General features: G+C 39.2%; 1 protein-coding gene across 1 annotated transcript in view; it reads left to right on the forward strand.

The window, feature by feature from the left end:
- Positions 1 to 1,282: 1,282 nt before the first annotated feature.
- ABCC9 (ATP binding cassette subfamily C member 9) overlaps positions 1,283 to 27,608 on the forward strand; it is a gene marked incomplete at both ends in the record, with an annotated part of 67,158 nt that continues 40,832 nt past the window's right edge. Inside the window, 13 exons of the mRNA XM_082014284.1 lie at positions 1,283 to 1,427; positions 4,319 to 4,460; positions 4,847 to 4,968; positions 6,062 to 6,228; positions 6,909 to 7,151; positions 13,377 to 13,571; positions 16,395 to 16,559; positions 18,143 to 18,298; positions 21,131 to 21,265; positions 22,558 to 22,720; positions 23,347 to 23,387; positions 24,328 to 24,470; positions 27,249 to 27,357. Of these exons, the coding sequence (XP_081870410.1) occupies positions 1,283 to 1,427; positions 4,319 to 4,460; positions 4,847 to 4,968; positions 6,062 to 6,228; positions 6,909 to 7,151; positions 13,377 to 13,571; positions 16,395 to 16,559; positions 18,143 to 18,298; positions 21,131 to 21,265; positions 22,558 to 22,720; positions 23,347 to 23,387; positions 24,328 to 24,470; positions 27,249 to 27,357 (1,926 nt within the window). The remainder of the gene's footprint in view (positions 1,428 to 4,318; positions 4,461 to 4,846; positions 4,969 to 6,061; positions 6,229 to 6,908; positions 7,152 to 13,376; positions 13,572 to 16,394; positions 16,560 to 18,142; positions 18,299 to 21,130; positions 21,266 to 22,557; positions 22,721 to 23,346; positions 23,388 to 24,327; positions 24,471 to 27,248; positions 27,358 to 27,608) is intronic.

Below are 27,608 nucleotides of genomic sequence, written 5' to 3' on the forward strand. Positions count from 1 at the left end.
TCTCTAAGGGAGTACTTGAGTAGTTTATGCTTACCTTGTTATGCTTACCTTGTTTAAAGAGCGAGGCTTACAGAACTAATCTGAACTATTTGAGGAAAGAGGGAAAGCCTTTTTCTCCCCATTGAACTAACTTTTTTTAAAACTGTGTTCATGTGTTTTTTGCACGTCTGTATTGTTCTGATTCTGCAAAACTCATTAATGACGATGTTGTTGCAGAAAGATGCATTCACCAAAGTTTACATATGCTTTGCTGAATTAAAGATATTCTTTCCATTTTAGTACGTAAAATTTGGGAAAAAAAGATGTGAGCAAATGAGTTTATACAACCTATTCTACAGCACTATGTTGCTGCATGTAAGTCTCAGGAAAAGAAACCAGCAAGGAAACATTTTGGTTGCAGTCTTGTTTCATCTCCCTATAAAGAAGAATGAATAAATAAACGATGCACGGGTTGATAAAAGCCAGAAGCTAGCCATAACTCTGGGTCATACTATGGCCCACACTCTGCAAGCACAAATGCATGAGCTTATCTTGGTGCACAAAGATCATCTCATAAGAAATCATGGAAGCCAGAGAACTGCTTACATGAGGCTAAGCACGTGCATAAGGATTTGCTGGATCAAGCATAAATGCTGATTTACTGCCTATGCAATCTTCAACAGAATCTACTTTGATTAAGAGTTTGGCAATTATCTGTAATGACTAGTGTATGTGACCATTGTTGTTCTATGGGACAATGATGAAATACAAAATACCAGTGAATGCCAAGCTGCCAAATCACAAATATCAAAGGTTTAGAGTTTGCACTGAGAACATAGTGCAACAAATTGTATGAACAGAGATGTTGCACAGAGAATGTGGGCTCATCAAAGAAACAGTAATACACACGAGTCAGCTTATGTGCATTTGACTTTTCTTATGAGAAAGGAAATCTTTTTTTCAAAACTTTCTCCTTCTTTCTCTATATTCTCATAGAGAGCTTGCAGCATAACATTTGTGCATAAAATGAACACTAGAAGACATTGTGCAGTGTATGTAATGAATATGTACTAAGTAGTACATTTAATATACACAGAGCCTTCGCTCTAATATGCGTATACTTGATGGGGCCCAAAAGCATTTTCAAAGTACAACTAAGTTATTCTCTATGGGTTCTTCAGTGCGCTCCTTCTGTATCTCTTTATTTATTTTGTGTTTAGCTAAAAGGAATTCTAGTAGTCTTGGTAGTCAACTATTGCTTCAACATGTTTCTTTTTTGTAGTAGTCAGACTTTCTGGAAGCGATGAGGCTCGCATTTTGTGGCAACGACAATGCTTCAGCCTACAACATCAGTGCTGGTGTCCTAAGAAATGTCTGCTTTGTGGATGCCCTCAACTTGGTTCCCCACGTCTTCTTGCTATTTATCACCTTCCCGATTTTGTTCATTGGTGAGTTATTCCATGGACCTGTGCAATCCTACAAACACTTGAGCGTGTATTTATACTCAGTCATGTTTATATGTGCTTAGAGGCCTGTAGTGCAAACAGTTGGATGCTTTGATTTATTAATTTTTAAAAAGAAGAAACAGAATGGGTTGACCCAGAGGACCTGAAGCCAACCCGCTTGAAATGTAGGGAATTTTAGATACAAATCTGAACTAAGCAGCATGAAAAGATGGATGAGAACCAGAGAAATCAGATCCAAATGCTTTGAAACTTCTCTCTGGAGAAGTTTTCTTCGGATTTGAAATTGGCAACTTGCAACCTTGGCTATTATTAGATATTATGAGACTTAGGACAGTGGGTCTGAATTCCCTTCAAGTTATGTGAATTTCAGAGAATATATAAACTGTGCAACTTGGACCTAAGGCTAAGAGAAGTGTAGGAAACGTTTAAAACAGAGTAATTCCTTTGTTTGCCAACATTTGTAAACAGAAGTAGAGCAAAGGAGATCATCTTTTTCCACAGGAATGAAAATAAATGATAATTCTCTCTTGAAGAATTTATGATAGTAGTGTCTCTAACTCACATTTTCTTGTAAAAAAACCCCATATAAACTAGTACTCTAATGATACTTTTTCTCTATAGTTGCCTGTTTATCCCAGCTATTTGCAGTGATTAAATAAATACAATTTAATACTTTTTCAGAGCTGTCAAACAGTGACATTCTAACTGATCGTAGGAGACAGAGAGACTTGAATAACTATCAAGGCGGCAATAAGTATTAGCAAAAATAAACATTTTCCTGACAACTGCATGAGAAATGGCATGTCACTTTTTACCTTCCTGGTGTTGTGTATGCACATAGTAATATATTTCTTCCACAAGGAAGATATATTTGAACTAGAGATTTAAGGACTTCCATTCTGCAAAAAGACTCTGAAGTGATTGAATAATAGGCTACAGGAACCTGTGGCTAAGACACTCAGGACCTAGCAATCAAAAGTATAACAAGATCCAGTGACTGAAAACTAATTAAATAATTAAATAAGGGGATAAGACACAAGTTCTAACAGAAGAATAACTAAAGACTGTGAAAAAAACCAAGGGTTATGGAGGACTCTGTCCAACAGTGCTGGATCTTTCTTTGAGATGAGATGCAAGTCATCCTTGAATTACAGGGCTTTCTGCAGAGGTGTTTGATGGAAACTCAAGGTAAGGTCTGAGGGCAGAGATAATTTTTTACCGCATTCTGTGTTAGGCATCAAGTGGTAGCAGGCTGTATTAATATTTTTACAGGTATTAGCCAATTAATTTTGAAATAGTTTTGCAGCCACTGAAAATTCCCTCTATTTTCTAACAATGTTAGGAAAAAAACATAATAGTTTAAATTGTATGTTATGTATGTATGTAACTATTTGTTTTCTATTTCGTACCTTGATTATCAGGACACATAGTTGTTGAACAGAGCATTAAAAGCCAACCGGAGTCTACAGTATTGACTGACTCCAAAACCAAAAATTGATTGTTTGTGGAGATGTATGGCAAAGAGGAAATAAAAGTGAAAAGCAGCCTGGGAGAGACAAAGATAGGAGCCACATTAGATTAGGAAAATTGAATCTCAGGGAACTGTAGAAAATACTTGAGTTAGATATGGAGAAGAGAGACTATATTGTTCCTGCAGTACTTTGCATATTAAACAAGGATGAAATGGTGAAGTCCTGAGAGTTTCCAAGAAGCAATGAACCTGGGCTCTGGTTTAGGTGTTACTGAGTCACCTGATGAGCCTCTAGGCACAATGAGATGCAGCATCCTTGTGTATCAAAAGCATATCCTGGATTTTAAACTCAGTTCTGCAGTTACTGAAAGAAACAGATGCAATGCTCACTGCCTTAGTTAAACTTCTTTGTTTTTGTTTTTGTTTTCTTTTGTTTTGTTTCTTTTCTTCCCTGAAACATGCTGTTCTTGGGATTCTCTATGGGCTTCGGGAAGTCTGTCAGGGAATTCCAGGAGCTGCCTTACAGTAAGAGGGACATGTACAGCCATTTGGGCTGACTGACTCAGGAGAGCCCTGTACCAGGGTGGGAAGGGACAGAGGATAAAGCAACATGCAGGACAAGACTTGCCATCATGAGAGGCTAACCTCTGATCAGTCCTCTGTTCCCCCCAGCACCATCACCTCCATTAGGTCCTTGGTGTCCCTCTTCTTGCCAGGTTGCCGTATTCAGAGAAGATCTTGCCTGAAAAGGAGAGGTGCCATCTGAGATGACGACATGGAAATAGGCTTCGAAGTTAATTTTTTGATTAAATCAGCTGAGTCCTGGGAGCTTTAATGTGCCAGGAATGTACAGGGCCAGGAGGCTGGGCTGTGCCTGAGGAGCGGAGGCCGTTCAGCATCACCTGAGGCAGCGCTCCCAACCAGGCCTGAGACAGAAATAATTTTTATTAGTGTGAAGTAAATATATCTCTTTGAGGCCTCACTGGAGGATGCAACTTTTGTATCAGTTGCAAACTCTGCCCGCTCTTGTCTCTGACTGGAAAAGACACGATGACACCATCACTTAAGATCTGTCAGTCCCTGTTGTGTGAGGGTGAGACTCAGACGTTTCTTTTGGTTTTCCATCTTCGTTCTTGGCCAGGGACCTCTTCTCTTTGGGAAGTCTATTGTCCCATTGTCTACATGGTCAGATCTAAATTATGGGGGGGGTACACGGCAACTCATACACTCCTGGGTCATCTTATTAGTAACAACAGCCCCCTTGTAGGGGTTTGTAGGGTTTTTTTGTGTTGATTATATACTGTTAAGCGTGACCTATGGATTAGAATAGGGAATTGATAACCAGATCACTCACTGGCTGGCAGTGTGATAACCTTCCTCTTTCATTACTATTATTTTCCAGGCTGGGGAAGCCAAAGCTCCAAAGTCCAGATTCACCACAATACTTGGCTGCACTTCCCTGGACACAACCTGCGGTGGATCCTGACATTCACCCTCCTGTTCGTACATGTGTGTGAAATAGCAGAGGGCATAGTTTCCGATACGTAAGTGACAGTGTTTGGTGGATAGCCAAGCTAATTGCATTCATCAATTATTTGATCATTATCAATTATTCATCATCATTACTGATAATGTGTGACAGGCTGGCTAGTCAGGCGTAAGGAGTTTTTCCCCCAAGAAGATGGGGCATCTTTTCTTGAACTGTTCGGATTTTAATGGGATGAAGGTGAAACAATTCTTCTCAGCACATTGTTACTCTCCTCTCAAACTATAATGGCAAGTAAATATTGACAGAAGTTAAAGTATTCACCCTGAAAAAATCTTTTTGTCTCATATTTGTCCTCTTAAATAGATTAACAGAACACCTAGGAATATAACAATAGTGAAAAAAGACACCAAATTCACTAATTTATACCGTATTTATTTTCAGACAAATGAAATCTCGCCATCTGCATCTCTTTCTACCAGCTATAATGGGGTTTGTGGCTGCCACTGTATCCATAGTCTATTACCATAATATTGAAACATCTAACTTTCCAAAGTTACTGTTGGGTAAGTCTAAGTCTGGTATTTATGTACTCTTACAAAACCCAGTAGTTTAGCCAAAGTCAGCTAAGAGGTTGAAGAGATTGAAGAGGATGGTGAAATGCATGAGAATATTAGAAGACAGAGGAATAATTACCTACTCTTTGAGCCAATATTATTGTAGAAGTTATTGTACATTTTATAAGGTACATGCTGAAAACTATTTTTAAAAGTGATCACAAAAGGAAAAGCATAGTATGCCTATTGTATTTATAGCACAAGCTTTTAGGTATTTTTCAGCACTGCTCATTATTTTGAGGCAAAACTTGTTTTCATTCAAAAGGGTTATTTTAAAAGGCCACTTTTAATAGTAATCTGATCACAAACCATCCTGTGCAGATGGCTGTTGTGTCTCAGCATCCATTGCAGTTGGTCCTGAGATTACCCAGTCTAATGATGAATGCCACCTCTCACTTTTTCCAAAGGTGAGGGGGAGAAGGTTTACCTTTGAGAAGCTGCTACCTGGTATTCACAGTATCTTTCTCAGCCAGGAGATGGTCAAGAACTTGACTAGACATTGCAGGATAACATTTCATAGAAGTATACAGTCCAAATTGCCTGTAACTCAACAATCTTAACTAGCCATTGACAGATAGAAACCAGGATGCAGGATATAATTAAATTATATAAACTCTTTTTCAAAATGAGCTTACCTGCAATGTACTCTGCTTTTTCAAAGAGATGATATGATATTTGTCAAGTTAAGTGACATTTTCTTCATTTCAGTAACAAAGTTCCCCTTCAGATTATCTTCAATGCACTTTTGTAATTGTGTGAAGACCCACCATTGTCGATCTCTTTGAAAGGTGGTGGCCCAGGAAAGAAAATAGTGATCTGAGAAAAGAAAGTGCAAAGCAGTATCTCTCAAACCTGAGGTCCTGACTTGAGCTGACATCGCACTGTGCCAGCTTGCAGGCTGGTGATGTAGAGGATCACCATACTTGCATTGAACTAAGCCATGGAATATATCTGTTTGAGCATGCTAAAGTTTCTGCAGCACTGGTATAGCATTTTTGGTTTTGTTTTTGTTTTAAATTATGCGCATGCATCTGTTTTACAGCTCTCTTTCTTTACTGGATAATGGCCTTTGTCACCAAAACAATCAAGCTTGTCAGATACTGCCAGGACGGTGTGCCTTTTTCTCAGCTGCGTTTCTGCATCACTGGAATTATGGTCATTCTCTATGGGCTGCTGATGGCTGTGGAGATCAATGTCATTCGAGTTAGGGTATGTGGTTTCTTTATTAGGATCTCAAAAGATATCAGTAGTATCTCGGGGATGGAGATGGGTCTTTAGTCCCAGTAACTCTGGCTTGTGTCAAGTTTAGCTTAGCTGTAAATGTCTGGTTAATTCTACAGAAATTAATGAGACCTGGCATCTCTTTAAAATGTATGTCCTTGATGTTTCTCCTGCACTTGGTATGTATGTGTGCCTGTGTATGTGTATACACACAGAGAGTTCATATACATTTGTTAAAATAGATATACAAGCATATTTGTGCATGTAAGGGTATATCTATGTGTGCACGTAATCTATACAGTATCTGCTGTGTTAATGCAGATAAACTATATATGTAGTGAATGTATAAGTTAGCATATGTTCTTACCCATAATACTTTAAAATATAATTATATCCCACAAATTCTTTTTTGTTGTTGTTCAGATAGAGGTAGGTAGTACTGGTAGGCTACAGAGCTGCGTCCACATCCCATATTGCTCAATTTCTTGCCAGTTATGCTGTCAGAATGGAAATGCTCCTATTTACATGTAAATTTACATTTAAATTCAATGTAGAATTACCTTTAAATGCAAATTTGACACTGTAGTTGTATTATACATAATCTTTACTAAAAATTGCCGTTAATAAGATAATTCCTGAGCACATGCTGTCTATTTTCTCCTCTCCAGAGGTATGTATTTTTCATGAACCCTCAGAAAGTAAAGCCACCAGAGGATCTACAGGACCTGGGAGTGAGGTTTCTGCAGCCATTTGTCAATTTGCTCTCAAAAGCGACTTACTGGTGGATGAATACTCTTATTATATCTGCTCACAAGAAACCTGTGGACCTGAAGGCAATCGGAAAGCTTCCAATTGCAATGAGAGCACTGACAAATTATGTTTGTCTCAAAGAAGCATATGAGGAACAAAAGGTAACCAAAGATGTTCATGTCACTGTTTGGCCTTAGAAACTATAGAGTCTCTTCGAATTTTTTGTGCTTCTATGGAACCCTAGTTTTAGGAATTTTTAACTTAGGACTGTTTGCTCCAAGGTGAAACTTGGCTTGGGAAGTTCCAATCCAATGGTTATTGTTTGGTTTTAAGTGAACTTACAGCAGGGCAGAGTTGCCAGGTTGAGAGCAACTGGGAACCAAAACTGTAACAGACTGATCACTTGCTAGGTTTCATTTTAAAAGTGAAAGCTTTGTTTAAATCTTAGCTACTTACAACAGCATCTTAAATTAGAAGACATTCTGTCTATAGTTTCAGAAGCACTGGAAACACTCATCTTCACTTTTTTTTCCAGAAAGAGAAATAGCCAAAACTACGGATCAAGAATAGCCAAAACACTGGTGTCTTGTCAACAGCCTTTTAGTCACCAATCCAAAATACAGCACCATACGGGCTGCTATGAAGAAAATTAACTCCCTCCCAGCCAGACCCAGTACAAAACCCAAGGCTGGGCAAACTCACTGGGTAGGGCAGGAGTTTCCAGAGAAACTTCTGGATGCATTTAGGCAAAACTGCGGCACTTCATTTGTGCTTAAAACTGGTGATTTCTGCCAAAAAGAGAAATACTTTGTTTTACAGAAAAGAAAGAGGATTCGAGAGCCTGCTTCTGTGATTTGTATGTACCTATCAATTCGCAAGCATAAACAGATAGAATACAGGCATTCAGAGGCCACTCTGGAAAACGTAGCATATAGGACAAAAGCATATAAATTCCTTTCCTGCACAGACCAGCTAAGCTTGTTTCCAAGCAGTGCGTGGTTTAGAACCGCGATGCGAGGGGAAGCTGGGAGGAGCAACTCTCTCCTCCCAGCAACTGATGGAGCTGCAGGCTCCTTTTCTGTGCCCTCGAAATGAAACCATGATCGGCACAATTGTTTCTGTTTTAATAGATTTAGGTTGCTTCTCTTTCCTTTTGTACTCGATGCTTACAGAGACTAGAGAGCAAGACCTTTCTCCTTTAAGCAGAAAACTACTGAGTCATTGGAACTTTTCACAGCAAAGGAGAAGTGCATCCCTTAGGCCAGCTCCTTAAAGAAGCATTTGGTGCCCAAGTCCTACTTAGAGGCCAAAGAGTCTTAGGCACCTACACGCCCCGGAGGATCTGAGTCTCTGTGCCATTCTTAATGACAGGCATGGTGACTAGGTGCAAGCATTTGCCTGTAGCTCATTTACATCTGCAGATACTGTGTGTGGTGTGTGCCTGCACAAATACGCGGTTCAGATGCCAAAAGGCAAGATAAGTGTGCTATTGCTCATGTGCATGAACACAAACATTCAGTCTGTACCTTCCCTCGGTGTGCCACGCATGTATGAAGACTTGCATAAATGTACCCATGCAGTTACATATGCTTATGTTTATAAAGCTGGTTTACATCAGATTTATTGATTTCCATAATTGTTTAAAGTCTTGAGATTACCACAGCCTCTAGCACATTTGTGCTAATATTCAAAAACAGGCTGTAACCCTGAAGTAAACTGATACTTCATAGATAAAGTAAACGAAAGGGTGAAAACCAATCCAAAGAGCCAGGCAGTGGAACTCGCTGCACTTCACTCCCACAGAGAAATGTGTCGGCCTCTGCATGGTTGGGCTAGAAAACAGCCACAGAATTAGGAAAATTCTACAGGTTGAAGCACGGTCTGCCATCTGGAAGGGGTGATACGTCACTGTCTCTGCTGCCAGGGTGTATTTTACACTAATCTTCTGCAGCTGGTGAGGGCAGCCTCCCAGCATCCTCTGGATTAAGTGGGGTTACCCCTGCCTGTGCCTGGCGATAGCTGATCTCAGCTGTGCTCCATGGTCCTGCAAAAAGAGGGCTTCTGTTCCTTTCCAAACCCTTCTTATCATGCCTTGATGAAAGATGCTGAACGTGACCATGAATATTCTGTATTGTAAAATGCCTTTGAGGTAGCTCACATGACATTGTCTTGCTATCCCTTCTGCATGCTGTGAAAATTGAAACCAGCTGAGGTTCTCTACCAAATAATAGCATGAGGGAAATCAGGTTAAATTTTCATGGCCTTTTCTCAAATTCAATGTTTTCCAAACCTGTGTCCAAGCGTACAGGAATGTAAACTAGAGGGTCTGAGATTAAATTTTTATGGCTGCTATATTCTGCTAAAACAGCATATTGCTACTTGAGTAACCATGAAGTCTGTGAACACTGGGCGGAACCTTTTATTGTTTTCATTGATGCCAACGGAAAACTCCAGAAATCCATATTCAACTATTTAGGCAGAATTCTTCTGGATCCTGCCGTATGAAGGTTTGCCCACTGACACATGAGACCTAAGCTAACACTTCTCAGTGACAAATCTGAATTCATTATTCTGTTCTGTGTTTTTTTCCATTTTCAAATTTTCATCAAGCAGTTCTTAGCGTTATGAATACATTCACTACTCAAAACGCTTTAGTTGTAAGTAATTTTTTCAAAGCATCAAGTAATTTAATTTTAATATCACTTTCATGCTACATGGTATTTCATAGAATTTTAAATCCAGTTATCAGTAATTTTGTTATAATATTAAGTAATATACACCAACACAATACTAAAAACTGGTGATCGACATCCTAATTGGCTATTATTCTGGTAGTTGCTACTGCAAAAAGCATTCCAACTCTTACAATAAGATACAGGTCATTTGTTACTGGTTTTGTAGATAGTTTGTGTTTGGCAACATAACATAACACAGCATATCACAAGAAAAAAACATAGCATATATTCTTTTGATTAGAATTACCAAATTGTTGGTAAAACAAGCTCTTCTGATAATTAAGCTTACTTAAATATGCTGTTTGTGTTTTTTTCCTAAACTAAGTATTGCCAAAAAACCCACATTGCAGTTGGCTTTCCTTATCTCATTATTTCCTGCCATCAGTAAATGTTATAAAAGATGGACATTCTGTATTTTCTTGCTTTTCTGGACAGTCTCATGTAGAAACAGAAATACAGTATTTTAATTATACTTTTCAAAGAATCTTGGAGAAATGCTAACTGTGGATATGAAGGTTGCTTCTGCAGAATAATCAGTGGATGCACATCATACACATAGGGTTAGACCCATGACCTTAAATTCATATATTCTTCTTAATACACATTCACAGTTCCTACTATATTAATGGATGTTTTGGCTGAAGATAAAGAATCCTTTAATAAGATTAAGAAGATAAAGAAGTCCTTAATGATATGCAATGAAACTCTCCCAGTGAAATTTTTTTGTCAATTATTTACTATATGTAGGTAGTACTTGTCACATAATCTCCCCCCCAAAAATTTGATCCTGCTTCTGTTGTTGCTTGGCTTTTGTTTTGGTTTCTATACAACTGGTCTAGATGTTTCAAACCACATACTAATGGGCCGTACATCACATATCCCAAAATAGATTTAGCACATTGATATTACATTTGGTTCACCCCATCAACCAAAATCCTGTGTAATTTCTCTGGCAGTCAGTAGAAAGTTTTACTTTTGGGATGGTGTAAAAGAAAATGCAGTTTTTAAAGTCAAAGGACCATCAGAATTTCCTATACCTGCTATTCATGTGCTACTGTGGATCTTATCTGTTATGAAAAAAAAGAGGAGGAAAGCAAGTGTGTTAGCTAGAAATCACAGGGACAGAGCATTGCCCTTCAGCATCAGGCTGACACTGTCAGCTACAGCACTAAGGGAACAGTCAGATTTCCGTATTTACTGAGGTGTACCTTGCAGGTGGCTTGATTTACCAACAAGTGCTCTCTCACTGCCCTTATTGCAACTGTTGAGCGCCAAAGGTAGAGAAAACTACAGTGATTTAAAAGGGAGGTGACAAAGACAAGGAAAACGAAGTGCCACAGGTGAGAACAGCAGTCCGGGCTGGTAATTCGCACAACAGCAAAGGCTACCAATCATACCATATACCAACAAAAATAATCCCTGCAAATTTAAGCCAGGTACTGAGATGCATAGATGTGTAAACTGATTAAGTTCACGTTTGTATTACTTCAACTCTTCCCTGTCTTTAGTACAGCTCTTCTCCTTTTCTGTAGCTGGGTCGTTTTTAACATTATGTTTTGATGTTATTTTTCTGACCTTCCAAAAGGAAAATATGTCCTTTCAGCCTCCTGTGCCCAGGAGGAGAAGCTCTTGGCTTTAGGTGGCTTCCCAAGCCACAAAGGTTTAAAGGGAAGCTGCAGAAAATAGTCATCATGGTAATAACGTTTTTCTGGTGCAGAAGGCCCAGACAGATCTTTACATTTAATTCTTATAATACTGGCCAAACTTTCAAGTGTGGATTTACCGAAAGGTGTCAATGGTTGTCACAGAGCTGTGAGTGGTGATTGACAGATTGTCTTTCAGCACCTAAATAAAGGATAGTGTTTGCACATACAACATACTATACTGCAAGCCCGTAACACTGGGCCCTCAAACCATTCTGGAATAGAGTTTAGGATTAGAAAAAAAAATCTACTCTTCTTTCTCTCCTATCCCCATTAGATGCTTCAGATAATTTGAAGTCCTGATAAAAAAAGAAGAAACAGCAATAGAGATTATTAGATAGTTTAATTTATTTATTATTTTTTCCAATTAAAAGTAAGTAGATTTCATGTAGTGGTGACAATTATGTGAATTTCGTAATAGGAGTGAAAATGGCTATTGAAATAGCAATATCTTATTAAAGAAATAAGGATTTATCATTGCTATTTACCAAATTTACCATTATTTGAATGCCCAGAATAGTATGTACAATTTTTTCCAGAAGATGGAATATGTGTTTTCCTAATAAGTTAGCTTAGCTCCTATCAAGCTGGTATGGTGCAGATTGTTTATTTGAGGAGGATGACAAGAACCCCTGTAGTACAGTCTAGCTCAAAACCCATTAGGCAACAAATTCAGACCCCTTTATCTGTGAAACTCGCATGAGGCCCTTGTGGTATTTCCATCGTAGAAGGAGCAGTTTCATTCTTACCGCTTTCTGAGATGGTAGCTCTAATTCGTCCCCATTCTACTTATTTCTCTGTACTAAGCTTCCTCATTTGATACGACCAGCCTGGCCTAATCTCTAGAAGTCAGTAAGCAGCTGTCTGGCCCTCCTGTACACTTGTACATTTTTGGCACCATGCACATATTCTACCTTGCTGTTGAAGTGGCATAAAAGGAAAAACAGAGAAAAGAGGGAAAAAAAGAGATGAGGCAGCCAGGCAGAGTACAGGCATACTTGCTTTTCTTTGGTTAATTTGCTGGGGCAGGGGGTCGTTATCACAGGGCTGTACTTAAAATGTCTGCGAACACTCAAGGGGGCTTGGCTTGGGTTACAACTTGCAGGCATCTGTACTACTTGAAAAATGACAGATGCTTTTCTAAAGTGTCAAAAGCTGCTGCCTGAAGCGCAACGAAGTGCTCTGCAGACCATGGATCTGTCAAGTAAAACTCCTTCTTCTGTAGATTAAAAGGACCTCAGAAATATCAGAACTCCTCTGACTAGATGCAGAGATATCTGCTGGTTGGTGTTTCAGGGCAAGAGTTGTGATACTCCATTGATCCATAGAACTGAAAGCTAGAAAGGATCCATAGCTGATTTAATCTTACCTCCCAACATAGCCTGTTACTTTCACCTTTTTGAGCCCAGTAATTAGTGATCAGCTGAAGTCTATCTTCCTGGAAGGCATCCGAGAGACAGAAAAAATCCAGATAAATTCAATTAAACTATATTCTTGTAGGTGTCTGTCCACGTTTTTTGCTTCAATCCCTTTCTCATATCAGAAGTCTTTACTGGATCAAATGGTTTCACAGCTACTGTGAAAGTCAAGATTATCCATATGAGTAAGGGCTTGAAAGGTCAGACCTTTTCCTGAGCGCACGTGTGACAAGGAGCAATGGCTATGTGCCAGTACAATTAATCTGCATTTGCATTCCTGTGTTCACAGGTTCAGCAAAGTGTTAGGATTTAGAGGTGAAGAACCAGTTACCAAGAGGAGGCAGAATTTGAATTTGCTGTGATGAATGTCTGAAATCTGTTGATATCTACAGCATGTTTCCTACCTCATCTACTCCAAAACACCCTTCAGGAACCATCTGGGCACCCAGAGGAGAACAAAATGGAAGTTGCTGTATACAGCCAGGGAGGCCTCTTCGTGTTCCATTGATACCTGTTTCTCTGTTTTCCAGAAAAAAGTAGCAGACCAGCCCAATCGGAGTCCCTCCATATGGTTAGCCATGTACAGTGCTTTTGGACGACCAATTCTTCTCAGCAGCACGTTCCGTTACTTGGCTGACTTGCTGGGTTTTGCTGGGCCATTATGTATTTCTGGGATTGTCCAGGGCTTCCAGAATACAACCAATAACACAAATGCAACAGAAAAGGTAACCTGACAACATCGACTGAAAGATTTTGTTTGATATTAGTTATAGATTCATATCAGGTATTTAATACATCTGGCTGCATGCTTTTATATGTCCATGATCATCAATGTATCTTTTAATTGTTTCTTTCAAGCAAATTGAGGTTTTGAGTTTGGTTTTTTTGGTGAAAGACAGTCAAGTTACAGACCTGAGTAATGGAAGTCTTTGGTATGAGTGCAACACAGGTTGCCTGGCTGTCTGCCTCTTGGTGGAGTCATTCCTGCAGTTCTGGAGAGAAGGAACAGCTTTTCTGCTTCTCTTCAACTGTACCTCCTCATTTCAGGCATGACACCCGCTGGTGGTGCCTCAGTGATGCATCCAGCAAGGATGAATTTGGGAATTTTGCTTAATTTCTGTCCATCTGTCCATTTGTCGTTCATAGACAGGTTTGAGCTCTCTGAAATCTGTTTTCCACTGGGAAGCAGAGAGTAGTCATTCCCTGTTTGTGACTGATTATGCTGCTTGTTGCTGTGATGAAATGCATTGGTGCATGTGGGAAGGTGAAAAGCATCCACTTTATTCAATGGCGTTCTTGATACTAGAGGTGCACAAAAGATGCTAATTCACAGCTCATTTCAGGTTTCACCAGGGCTGAACTGTCAGAGATCACTTCTAAGCACTGAGCAAGCCTCTGATACAGAATATTTTCTATCATAAGAAAAATAATTTATTAGCAACTAGTGAAAAGATACAGGTAAAATTATTTCACCAGCTGACAGCAGAGAAGACATGATGAAGGAGTTTTCCTACATCTGTCTTCTAATATGGAAACATCTCCATCAACTTTATGCAGTGAGTGTTCTGTATTTGAATGAGCAGATAGGTATGTAATGGAATAATATTTTCCCCTCCAGATAAAGCATTTGACTATCATCATTATCCAAACATCTCCTTGGCTGCTCACTCCTGACATTCATTTTATTGACTGATGGTCTGAATTTGGCTTTAGACTCTCATTCAGCCATTGCACTGAAGGAGAGTTTAATTGTGCAGCTTATCAAAAAAAGCTCTTTATCATCCTTGAACCTCCTCGTGTTAGATTTGAGACACAGACTTAAAAGGCAAAGTGCATATTTTGCCTTCAAAAATGTTTTTTTTTGCATGTTGAACAAACAAGGTATTTTAGCTTGGAAAAGATCATTTCTGGATCTCAGGTTTAGGAATCTATACCTCATCTGCTTCCTTTATTTTTTTTGTACTCTTCAGTGTAGTGGTTTTAGTTGGGGGGGGGGGGTTAAGTTTTAGTCAACACTGGCTAAAGGGAAGATTAAATAGTCTTTGGAGAACTTGAAACCACTCCAGGAGCCTGGCTTGGTGACAGTCACTATTTCTCTTGGATACAGTTCAGAATACATTTGCTTTTAATTTATGGATTTTGATAAAGTTTCTCTTGATTGTTCTTGCTATTATGCATTTCTCCTTTTAATTCTGTCTAGTTTCACTTAATGTGAGTTAATTGAATTTTATGCTTATTCCCCCTTAATTCCTGAGAACTCTATATACATTGATAAAGGTATCTACAAATGTTATTTTATTATTGATAAAATACTATGTATTTTATGTAGTAAATACTATGTAGCATTTCACTATGTAAAAATGGGGAAGTTAAATGCAGCAGAACATTAAGAGAAGAGTTTTCAAATATACTTATCTGACTAATCACGCACTTAAGCAACCCTTGTTTCAAGGAGTCTTGGGCTGGTTGACCCACTTAGTTCTATTATTTCGGTGGGATTTAGGTGTCTTATGGACATCGGACCTTTTGAAAACAGTGTTACCTTTTGGGTGTAAGCTGCCTTTTGGGTGTCAGCTGCCTGTGGCAGAGGGAGAAGTGCGTGGTGTGGAGAGGCTGGGGTCACTGCAGCGAGGTGAGCCTGGACGGCTCGGACCACATCTCTCCTGCTTGCAGTCTCATGGTGGATGACAGTAATCCAGAGTGATGAAGGAATCTTCAAGAGGGTGGGTACATGGCTTACTCTCCAATATTTCCCAAACCTTTCATGTCAGAATCAGGCTGGGTATTTCAGCAGAACAGGCTTTTTCCTCCTTCTTTTTTCTTTTTTTTTTTTGGTAAGAATTACAGTACATCCTACTTCCAGCTGGATCGGAAATACCAAAGGAACAGCCTTTCTTGCAGTGTTTTGGTACATTTGTTTCCTTTTCTGCCTGAAACAGGGTAGCACAGTGAACAGAAAAAACAGAAAATGAAAACAAATCAAGTAATTTAAACAAGATTTTTTTTTTCCCCCTGTTGAGGCATTTAAACCTCATTTTATGGGGAACACTGGCATATATATTTTTTTATTTTATTCAGAATCCACAGGCATCATAGACTATATTTCTGGGAGGAATTTTTTCCATAATATACAAATGCAACATAAGTAACTAATCCCTTATAATAAAAAATATTTTCTTGCAGCTTCTTTGTGGTGCAGGTGTAATGAGCTTTATTTTCTACTGAGTAGCATTTCTACCCTACAAATTATCAATGGAGAAACTAAAGATAAGGTAGACATGCTGATCTCACTGTCCCTTTCCAGCTAAAAACAATTCATTTTAGAACTGCTAGAAGATCCTAAGTCTTTGGAACATGAGCAGAGTGTTTAATTTGTATGCAAATTATTTTGATACATAGGACAGTGAGAAATCTGATCTCCATAACTTGCCCATAATACCATCAATATTTTTTATTCTAATGCAATGACTGGATTTCCTTGTTTCCAGTGTCTCAGGAATATACAATCCCTCCCATACCACTTTCATAATTTTTTCCTTTCTTTTCAGGTCAAGGATCCATCAAATTCATATCTTTCATCAGAGGAATTCCTCAGGAATGTTTATGTTTTGGCAGTTCTTCTCTTCCTGGCCCTTATCTTGCAGAGGACATTCCTGCAGGCATCCTACTATGTGACTACAGAAACTGGCATCAACCTACGAGGTGCTTTACTGGTGAGCAGAGACGTTCCCATAATCTGCCAAGAAATTCACTAATAATATCTCCAGCTTCCTACTTTCATATGGCTTGTTCTTTACCTGAAGATGCAGTTAATTGTTTAAGAGAAGAGATGCACTGTATTTTTATACAGAAAACTGGAAAAAGTAGTATCACTGACACAGCCAAGCTGACGTTAGCAATTCCTTTTGCTAAAAACTAAATCCATCATACTAACATGTAGAAGTTTAACTCTCACTCATGTGAGAACATAACTTTGCAGATGACCTTTAAAGATTCCTTCCAACCCAAACTGTTCTATGATTCTATAACGTTAAGTATATGAAGATAAGCAGTGTCATTTTGGTTCTGCCACTGCTTTGTTCATTTGCTTTTATGAGGTTACTTCTGCTGACTGTGAACAGTGTCATCTGCAGAGTATCTTTGGCTGAGCTGTGTTTTACAGGAACATTGTCCATGTACCATCAATGGTGATTCTGGATATTTATGCCCTTTTGCACAGAGCCCTGTGGGATGGGACAGGAGTGATTCATCTCCAAAGCTGTGTCTCTCAAACCAGCATCCATTAACCCTCTGTGAAAGTCATGTTTATGAACTGGAGCCAGCAGCTCCAGCTCAGAACGTGGGTGGGTTGTAGCAGGGATCTCCACAGACCAAACTCCACAGACGGCAGCATGTGCAAAACAGAAGCTGGAACTGATGTTTTGCCAGGTGTAACTTATCACAGGAATATCATCTCAGCATGGAAGCTGCTGGGTTTTGTGTGCACTGTGATTGATATAGCTGTTTCAAACATTTTCTGCCTTCTCCCAGGATAGATGGCACAAACTTGGTGAAGAAAGAGTACCTAATTATTTCCCTGTGTTTTTGTGACTCCCACTTGCCAAAATGGGTACTTTTAAGACCATATGCACTTGATGTGATTCACATGGTCTGTAGACATTTCTGATTAATGCTACAGGGTTTACCTTGTTCATGGACAAAACAGGGCAAAGAGTAAAAATTATTTTAAAAACTTCCTTAAAGATGCAGTGTGTGGTATTCCATCATAACTGCTAACTGGGTTCACGATATTTGTCTTTAAAATTCTGGTGGAGATATGCCCTGATTAATTTTAAACCCTGTTAAGCTTCTACAAATTTTATGGAAACAGATGACCAGGTAAAGGAGAGAAACCCAAAGGAATACATACCCACTCTGATCAACAGTTCATAGGTCACTATCTTATCAGAAACAAGGACCTCTTTGACAGACAGTGTCACAGAAAAGTAGGCTCACCAAATGTTTATTAAAAAAGATCTTTGCCCAGTCTCCTAAATTTTTATGTTTTCTTGTCATTTTGTTCTATTTTAGGTCTGCGTTAAGCAACAAACCTTTTAAGAGGAGTTGGAGTTTTTTAAAGTCAGTTCTCTCTCTTATGCTTTCTCTCTGTCTCCGTCTCTCTCTCTGTCTCAGGTGAGAGACTGGGAGAAGGGCTGTCTTAGGTAAAGACTGATACTGCTGTTTGAAAAGTCCTGCTGCTACTGTTGCTTTATAATGATATAATTTTCATATCTTCCATTTTATTCCTTTCCCACAGGCAATGATATATAATAAGATCCTGAGGCTTTCCACATCCAACTTGTCCATGGGAGAGATGACGCTGGGACAAATCAATAACTTGGTTGCCATAGAAACAAATCAATTAATGTGGTTCTTGTTCCTGTGCCCCAATCTGTGGGCAATGCCTGTTCAGGTAGAGCATCAAAGTAAAGGCCTGATTTCAGACATCCTTCAACCTGGTTGAAAAGGATATATGTCTGTGAGACTACTGCAAAGTCCAGAGGGCAACCTGGACTTCACACTCCCTTGCCAGGAGGACTAACAAGCAGAAACATGACCCATCATCTCCTCCAAGGGCTGGGAGGCTGTCTCTCCGAGGGCCAGTAAGGAGCAAGTATTTTTTTGAGCAGGATTTCCATGTCATGGATGCGGTCTGTGACTTTAAGAATGATGACCTGTCATCCTTTCCCTGCTCATATTTCTTCTGCTGCTGACACAAGCCATTGCTTTTATTTCTGCCACATGGCAGCAGCACAGGCATCTGACCAGCACCAAGTATTGCATTTGCAGTGTCCACTTGTAACTGCGTTTTGTGGCAGGAGCAAAAAGCAATTGAATCCTGCTCAGTGACTGGCAGCAGCACTGACAGTGCGCTGCACGAAATGTTCAGAGGAGTGTTCATCTAAACAATCTTAGTTACTGTAAACATCTGGTTCTTAACAAGGCTGGGAAAGATCTGTAGGCAGATCTGTAGGCAAATCTTCAGGAAGGAAAGTTAAAAATTATTAGCCTGAAAGAAATCTTCAAAAGTGCTGAACGACTTGATGACCTAAGCCATGCTGATTTTCCATGAAGCTTGGAGTCCTGTAGCACCTTCAAAATTTTAGCTTGGGGTGGGAATGACATGGTCCTTACCTATAGGTGATCCCACCGACATTAAACAAGTTTAAAAAGGGATAGAACCCACTCTTACAGCAGATCTGTTTTGCTGAAATTCCTGGAACTATATCAGTAATTTATTATAATAGTCAGCAACATTGCCACTACTAATGGAAACAAATATTAGTTTGTTATGTGTCTATTTTAGGACTGAGTAGGGTTTCGAGAACCATGAAATAATTTATGGAGAAAAAGACCAAAAAAGTTTGCACAGTAACTGAAGTTAGAAATATTACAGAGTGTTTCATTTTAAGTGACTGTTTCATATCCAGGTTTATTTGGAAGTGTTGCTGTTAATACTTTGAAAGTTATTAAATGAACAGGTGGTCCAATTCCTATGGCTAGTGAATAATTATATGTAGCCTAAATTCACCACTCATTTGTCTCTTCAATAAAGAGTCTGTCTCAGCCACTGTAGAAATGTAATGGCCTTCCTCACCACTACTGTAAAAGGCTGGTTTGAGGAAGCTTCTGATGATTTTGCTGGTTCCTCTAGTTCACCTTCAGGGAATCAGGAGACAGGGAACACAGGGTAGGTCAACCATAGCTTTGTCCAGGAATGAGCATTGCATCACCCATGAATTTGTGCCTTCTGAAGAACTTGGTGAGTGAGCATCTGTGGCCTAGGCTATAGAGGGCTCCTTCTGCTCTTAAGCTCTAGCAATCGTAGTGATTACTTTACACCTCTGCTTCAGTGATGAAATTGAAAGGGAATACTTCCTTACTCTTTCCTTCTTAAAGTATTATGCAGCTGATAGTAATGACACTGGTGGTGTAGCAATGTCTTTCTGCCTGATTAGCTCAATTGGCTGCTTTTTGGGAAAAAAAAGGGAAAAAACTAATTCTTGGTACCTATGGACTGGATTGTAACTATACCTCTCTGGAAAAGATGGTGGGACTATCCTGTCTTTCCTTATGCAAAGCACTTGAGCTTCAAGGGACGTCCCAAGAAACAGCAATTATCAAGTCTGCCCCCTCCTTGAGCAGAACAGCTTGTAGCAAATACTGAAGTTATATCCTTCCAGTGTGAGCCAATAAAGCCATAGCCTGCTGAAGGCTGCTGTGAATCTTAGAAAATATATTGTGTATCCACCAATTATGGCCTGTTATCAAGAACAAAAACTCATTGCAGGATCAGGCCCCCAGTAAGGGCTTCAGTTTACCCCAAGTACAAATTGCTACCTGTAACCTTGTATTATTCTGCTAAGAAAATGGCATGTAGGTATGCTAATTTACATTACAGAAGGCTAAAAAGCTAAATAATGCTTTCAAAGTGTTGAACTCCACTGACTTGTATAGTAAGAAGGCAGATTTAAAGACAGAACTGACTCACTGAAGGGATAGCAAAAATACAAAGTAGAGAACTAGTTCTGTGTGGCCTGTTACTGAGGACATCTCTGTACCATAAAGTGGAGCTTTTTATAAAAATACTTACGTAGTAGAGCTTGTATTAACATGGGAACCAGAATTGTGGTAGTTGCATCAGAGCCATTCCCAGGTAAACCGTTGTGGGAAGTGTTCCCAAACTCTCTGTAGGGCTAAGGTAGCATCTTGATATTGTCCTACAGAGCTACATGGTATTGATGCACAAGCTCAGGTCTGTGTCACTCCCAGGGCATCTGCATCATGCTTCAGTGCCTTTCTTAGACGTGCCTCTGCCTGCAGTTGCAAGAAAACCACTACAACAGAATGCAAATGTGATTTACAATGGACTGCCATGAATAAGACGTTAAGAGCTTTGAATACTTCCAGAGTGATGTAAGGAGCTCTAGTGTAAATAAGACTTGAGGCCAGTGATTCTGTAAAATGCCTTAGGGCAAGCACCATCATTTTAATGCTCCTTCAGTTCTGTGGAAACCTCATCTGGAATTAGGACTACCAGGCATGAACACAAACTATGCAGTTATTGTCAAACTTCTGGGTTTGGTTCCCACACTTTCCAAACATGACCTTCTGAAGTATGGGCTCAGCTGATTCCTATGAACCATTTAACTGTTTATTAGAAAAACTTTTTTTTTTCCTTGCTATCATTCTGGCATATTGAAATCTACTTTTTTTTTTTTCTATGTTGCTTTTTTCTTCATAGATAATAATGGGTGTGATCCTACTCTACAATTTACTCGGAGTGAGTGCCTTGGTCGGTGCTGCTGTCATTGTACTGCTAGCTCCAATACAGTACTTCATAGCTACGAAGTTGGCTGAGGCTCAGAAGAGCACTCTCGTAAGTAAATTATTTCAGTGACATTTGTGATCCAGAAATGAGAACAGGGAACCAGGAGTTCTGGATTCTGTTCTTGTTGTTAGTGAACATTCATTGTGGAGGTTTGGGCAAGCTGTCCTTTAATTCCATCATCCTTTCTGTTTTTCTGTGGCTCAGTATCTCTTCCTTCTTAATGTTTGTCAGACAAGAATCTGAAAAAAGTATGTGGGCCTTGACCTGCTTTCTCTGCAGAGTATTTTTCACCCAGCTAGCACAGTTTCATCTGAATTCAATCCCATGAAAGGGTGTTATTCCTACATTCAGATGTTGTATTTCATGGGATGTTAGCAAACAGTATAAATGACTGATAAATTATAGGAGGACAGTATTACAGAGTGTGTACCACCCCCCTCTGAAATGGCTATAGACTTTATGCTCTCACCCCAAGCTTTGGTATTGTCTAAAAATTAGCTGGCATGGCTGGATTAATATGTGTTGTATATTGTCCAGTGCTGTACGTTTATTTCGCTGTCTAGTTTAGTTCACCAATTAGAAAAGTTTTCTGATACTTTGTCTAATTTTTAACTTTATTCTCGTGATCCTTGAACTTTTTTAATCAACCTTTGATGTTTGAGTTGTCAAATATTTAAAGATCCGTGTTATCTTAATATTCAGTAAGCAAATTATACATACATGGACCTAATCTTCAGCACACTTCAGTCTTGTTGAGTTGTGCCAATTTATACCAACTGAGGATTTATCTTTGCATAATTTCAGAAATAGTCTGAATCCTTCTTTTTGCTGTGTTCTGAGTTCCTCATACTCATAACATCTTTTGGATTATGATTTTACCAAAATTACTGTTTTCTGGTGACGGCAACTAGCAAAATATATCAATAAACTTCTCACTTATTTTCATGACCAGGCTGTACGAATCCCAGAATTAATCTTGTATCAGCAGTTACACACACGTAGTCTTCTGTCTATTGTTTATGGAAACCATTGACCTACTAATCCACCTCCTTGAGTTTCACCCTCTGTTTGAAGGATTCAGATGGTTTGGTTTATTTTTCTTCTCATAATAGGGTCACTTAATTTCCCCTCATGATTGTAAGCATTTTAATATATTCAAAGAACATGAAATTTTATATTGCTTTACTCAGTATGGCAACTGAAAGCCTGTACAAAATCACAAACAAACAAAATTATAAATCTTTAATGAATTTTACAACAGAAATGAAGGGAAAAGAGCATTCTCATTAAAACTACAAACCATTATGAATTTCTTATCCTTGTTTTCTTTTGAAATGAAGGACTATTCTACTGAGAGATTAAAGAAAACCAATGAGATACTAAAAGGCATTAAGTTATTAAAGCTGTATGCCTGGGAGCACATATTTTGTACTAGTGTGGAAGAAACAAGAATGAAGGAACTCACCAGTCTAAAAACCTTTGCGCTTCATACATCTCTTTCCAGTAAGTAACTGTGTCTTTAGTGCTTGGAAATGGATCCTGTTCTTCATGTCAGCATTCCTCCTGACTTCAACTAAAGGAGATACAGCTGTGCCTATGACACTTTTTTTGTGTGTGTGGAATGTGATTAAAATAAAAAGGCATGACAAATACATAACACAGAAACTTGAAAATATAGAGCATATCTTGATTTTTTTTTTTAGTAAGTTTTCTGTCACCTTCATTATGACATTACAGTTATGAGTTGCTTTATAGTAAGGAGGCTCATGATAATATTAGCAGCTCTGATTACTGCAAAGATAAATTAGTGTCTGAAAGAAATTGTATTTTATATAATGTAGAAGAGCTGAGAGGGTAATGTTTTAGTTGTGTTGTGTAATAATTGTGCACATAAAACTTTTTATCCCAGTTTACTGAAGTATACAAATGAGATAATTCCTCGGCTTATTTGTTTGTGTGTTTAAGATCTCTCTCTCTCATGGAAGGAAATTTCTTCCTGCAAACTCCTTTGAGAGCTTTAATTACTTGAATTGGAAATAACTCAATTCTTCTAGCGCCAAACAACTAATTGTAAAACTGTTTTTTCTTATTTCATATAATTTCATGCCTATTTTACTTCTCTTTCACAGTTTTTATGAATGCAGCCATACCAATAGCAGCTGTTCTTGCAGTAAGATTTTTTTTTTCACTTTTCCTTATAAAAACAGAGAGAAAAAGAAAAGGGGAGAAAGAAAAAAAGGACACCATTGTTACTGTAGGATGTATTCCTCACAAAACCAGCAGATGACTTAATGTGCCCCTGCTAACTGAAGGATAGCATGACACTGGAAGTGCCCAGTCCCAGAGCTGGTATTTCACCAGCTATGGTTTGGATTGGTAAAAACCAAAAGAAATATAAATTTTTACTGTAAGAAATAAAGAAAAAAAATCATTGCACTTGAAAGAAGACCCATTTTGAGAAGCTCTCATTTTGAAGGCAATTTGAGTGGCTTCGCTATTCTATTGTCTACCAATGAAAATCATTCCTGTTTCAAAGTGCATTATAAGCCACCATTTCAGTATTCAAGAAAGGGTACTCTGCAGTTTAAGGAGAAATAAATTTTGCTTGTCCTCTGGCCAGGTTTAAATCTCAGCCTAATGCACTAGAGGAACTATGGCGTGCTGGTCAGCAAGGAGTCTTCATAGACCAAATTCTGAGGGCATTACTCAGAGTATGCTGACAGTGTCTACCAGAACTGGGTGAAATATGACCATAGCTCTGCATCTGTGAAAAAAACCCTAAAATTTGTTAGATTCTTACTGATTATTCTGGGTTGTGTGTTTCCTCTAAATCTTGAAGTTAATTAGAAAACTTCACAAAATTTAATGCTTTGATTTTGCAAAGAAATTTTTTTCATTCTTAAATGTGTAAATCTCTTGAAATCACTGGCAAATTTTAAAAATCTTTTTCATTTTAATAGAAGACAACTTTCTCTTCAGTTTACTGGGTTTCACAGTAAATTGAGGTATATAGTTATTGGCCTTAGTTGAGCAAAATATTTTGCTTGCTGTCCTTGTCCATCTTTTTCAAGAGACCTTATCCTGACATGCTCTTTTCCTGATGTTGACAGACCTTTGTGACTTATGCATATACCAATGACAAGCCACTGCAGCCCGCCCAGGCCTTTGCATCACTGTCATTGTTTCACATCCTGGTCACACCACTGTTCCTGCTCTCCACTGTGGTTCGTTTTGCAGTCAAGGCTATCGTAAGGTAAGTGGCCCTTCTCCATCTCTTGAACACCTACGTTCAGTAACACAACAGGGAAGGTGCTAGAGAAAAAGGTTGTTTCTACCAGCTCACATAGAAGAGGATTTAGAGGTGGGACTCCGATGTTCAAAAATGGGAGAGGAATCAGAGTAACTATTTCTTTTTATTGCATGATACAGAGACAAATAAATGTTCAATTTTTTAAATAATTTCACCAAATTTGGCAGTCTGGATTCAAAGTCAGCTCGTCCTCCCTTAGGATATGCTCCTCTTCTCACAGTGTGGCAACTCACCATCACTCTTACCTGGTACATTTCTGAACTCTTGTCAACACAGAGGGAGATGAAAGAGACTGGTGTGAAGCTATCTAGCAAGACTGGCCCTGCTGATGCAAGGAAGAGCAACTGGCTTAACTCTACATCCACAAAGGGTGCACTGGGCTTTACGTGAGAATTTGGTATTGTCCTACCTCTCATTGTCTAGCACTAGTATGAACTTTCTTAGGAAAGAGAGTGGGTGGAGGAACACTGGATGCTAAAGGACTAGTTACTCAAGGGAAACTGAGCCCTACAGGACTTCTCTTCTAGAGGAAATGCTGTTCCCCTGAATGGCGGTACGCATGAGATGCAGAGATGCAGGAGAGGAAGCATGGCAAGGCAGACATTTGGGAGTTTAGTCTGTGAGAGTAGGGATCTGCATGGCAGAACAGCGAGGAAGTTGGTATGAAGCGGAAAAAATATTAAAAAATAAAGGAAAAGTGTCTCATAAAATGTGTTGCTTTAACAGAAATTTATATGTTCCAGGCATTTATTTTGCAAATAGCCCTTCATGCTGGGCTATAGAGCACTTAATCTCAAGGGAGCTGGTTGGTAGTAAGTCAAGTTTCAGACTTCTGGCTGTTGCGTCAGTGGTCTGTATGGAACGAGTCATGGTCATGGGGCAGTTATGTAGATACATACACTGCCAAGATGTCCCAAGAGTCACAAACTGACACCTGACTGGCAGGAATGTGTCAGATGCCTAGCACTAGCAGGATGTGAAGACTGAACTAACCTTCCCACCCAGGAACATAGTTCCTTCTTGCCAAGACTGAGGTACATTGGCAAGGTATTATATTGCTGCTGCCACTGCCTCTTTTTGGTGGGTAACAACAATAACAAATAGCAGTCAAAGGGAGTTCAGTCTCCCACATATGTCATTTGCCAGTACCACACTCACTTTAAAAAAAAAAAATTTAAATAGGGTTTATTTTTATTGAAGCAGCAGCAGGGCCACATGAGAGATTTTCCCTACATTGAAAATTATTTCTGACTAGTGGAAAATCTCAAGTTTCCTTTATAAATCATCCCAGCCTCTACATCTCTGCTCTATATTTAGCATAGCCCTAATATCAAAATGGTGTGTACATTTTTCTTAGCACTGCTGGCCGCCCCACAGGACATTACTTAAAGACATATTTGCCAAAACATACTTTACCCTTTGGTAAACTTATTTCCTAACATCTTTCTCCCATGAACATCATGTCCCCCAAGTGAAGAATGAAGAATGCGTGCTTGGCCACTCCATGATTCTGTCATTAATCAAATACACATAAATGAGTATGCACTCATTTGTGTTATGATTAAGTGCTTATGCTTTGGTCAGAATTTCCGTTTTATTGTAAAGAGTAGTCCTAGTACCATGAAAGTTTTGAGAGTACCTGTCCTCATTCAAAAGCAAAGTAATAGTAGATGTCTTCTTAGACAGATGATCAGAATGAGGTATCTTATCTTCTACCAGAAGATAAATTCTTGCTTGATGCACTTACATAAGACTGAAATTCCGATATGGGAGTTAGACATGTAAGTATTCCTTTCAAAAAAGGAGATAGGAACAGGTATAGTGTCAGGAGGAAATAATGACAATATCAGTGCTTTCTTGCTGACCTGTATCTCTGTGGCTTGAACATGTATAGATAATTTCATACAAAATGCTCAGACAGGCTTTGAAACAGGACTACTTTCCCATTTGCAGATTAATGTTCAAATCACTGATCTGAAGTCATATGTCCTGCTTTCTCAGTCTCTGGCTCAATACACCCTGATTTTAGTTTTTGCAAAGTAAACTAGCTTCACCATGACCGATGGGCGCTTTCGTTCATCCCTTCCCCAGAACAATAAGGACCCAGGTGCTTACGGCACTGTGAAAGGAAGTGGGGCAGAAAGAGGATCAAATCATGCTGTGATGAAGAATGAATTGAACATGTGCACTGTATTTCCCAGGGGATAGTTTTTAAGAAGTAGGCAAAGAGAGGTCTTGCCGTATTTCTGCAAGGCTGGCCGTGGCTGTGCTGGTTTGTGCGATATTCCATCCTGTTTGCATGCAGTGTATGCAAAAGTTGTGTTCAGGATGCACCTAGTGCGTTGGCATTTTCAGAGGATGTAGGTGGGTGAATGACTCATTCATGCATCCTGACTGTTTGTAGGCATGAGAAAGGGACAGAAGAGATGGGCCTGCCAAGATGGAAACTGTTCCCACATGTGGTGGCACTCACATGACTAGCTCTCTTCTTCATTCCCAGCTACCAGTACGATGTTTAATTATTTTAATCTGTTCTGCTTCCACCTATTTTTTCACTTGCCATCAGGGTGGCAGACAGTCCAATAGGAAACCAGAAGTATCCCATGAACTTCTTTTGGAACACTTCTGATATATCCTGCTGGCTGGACTGCACAAAAACGGAGATGTCCATGGAAACCTGATTAAAACCCCATTTAATTCACTGTCCTGTTTTCTTTCAAGTGTACAGAAGCTGAATGAGTTTCTCCTGAGTGATGAGATTGGTGATGACAGCTGGCGAGGTGGGGACAGCTCTGTAGCTTATGAATCCTGTAAGAAGCACACAGGACTCGTAAGTTCTGTTTTATGACACCGAGTTTCAAAGCAGAGAGGCCATATAGGCACGTAGAAGGACAGCGGACCAGCTGATAGGGCTGAGTTTTGGCTTCCAGCCTATCCCTAACATTACTCAGTTTTGCCTTTTCTATGTCAGGATCTCTGTGTTTCTATGACATGAAGGGTCCCCAAACACATTTAAGGATTGCTGAGTAGTAATAAAAACCCCATAACACACCAATGCATTTACACATGGTTCAAATTCAT

The sequence above is a fragment of the Phaethon aethereus genome (genome assembly GCF_964289735.1).
Source record: "Phaethon aethereus genome assembly, chromosome: 1".
Lineage (NCBI taxonomy): Eukaryota > Metazoa > Chordata > Aves > Phaethontiformes > Phaethontidae > Phaethon > Phaethon aethereus.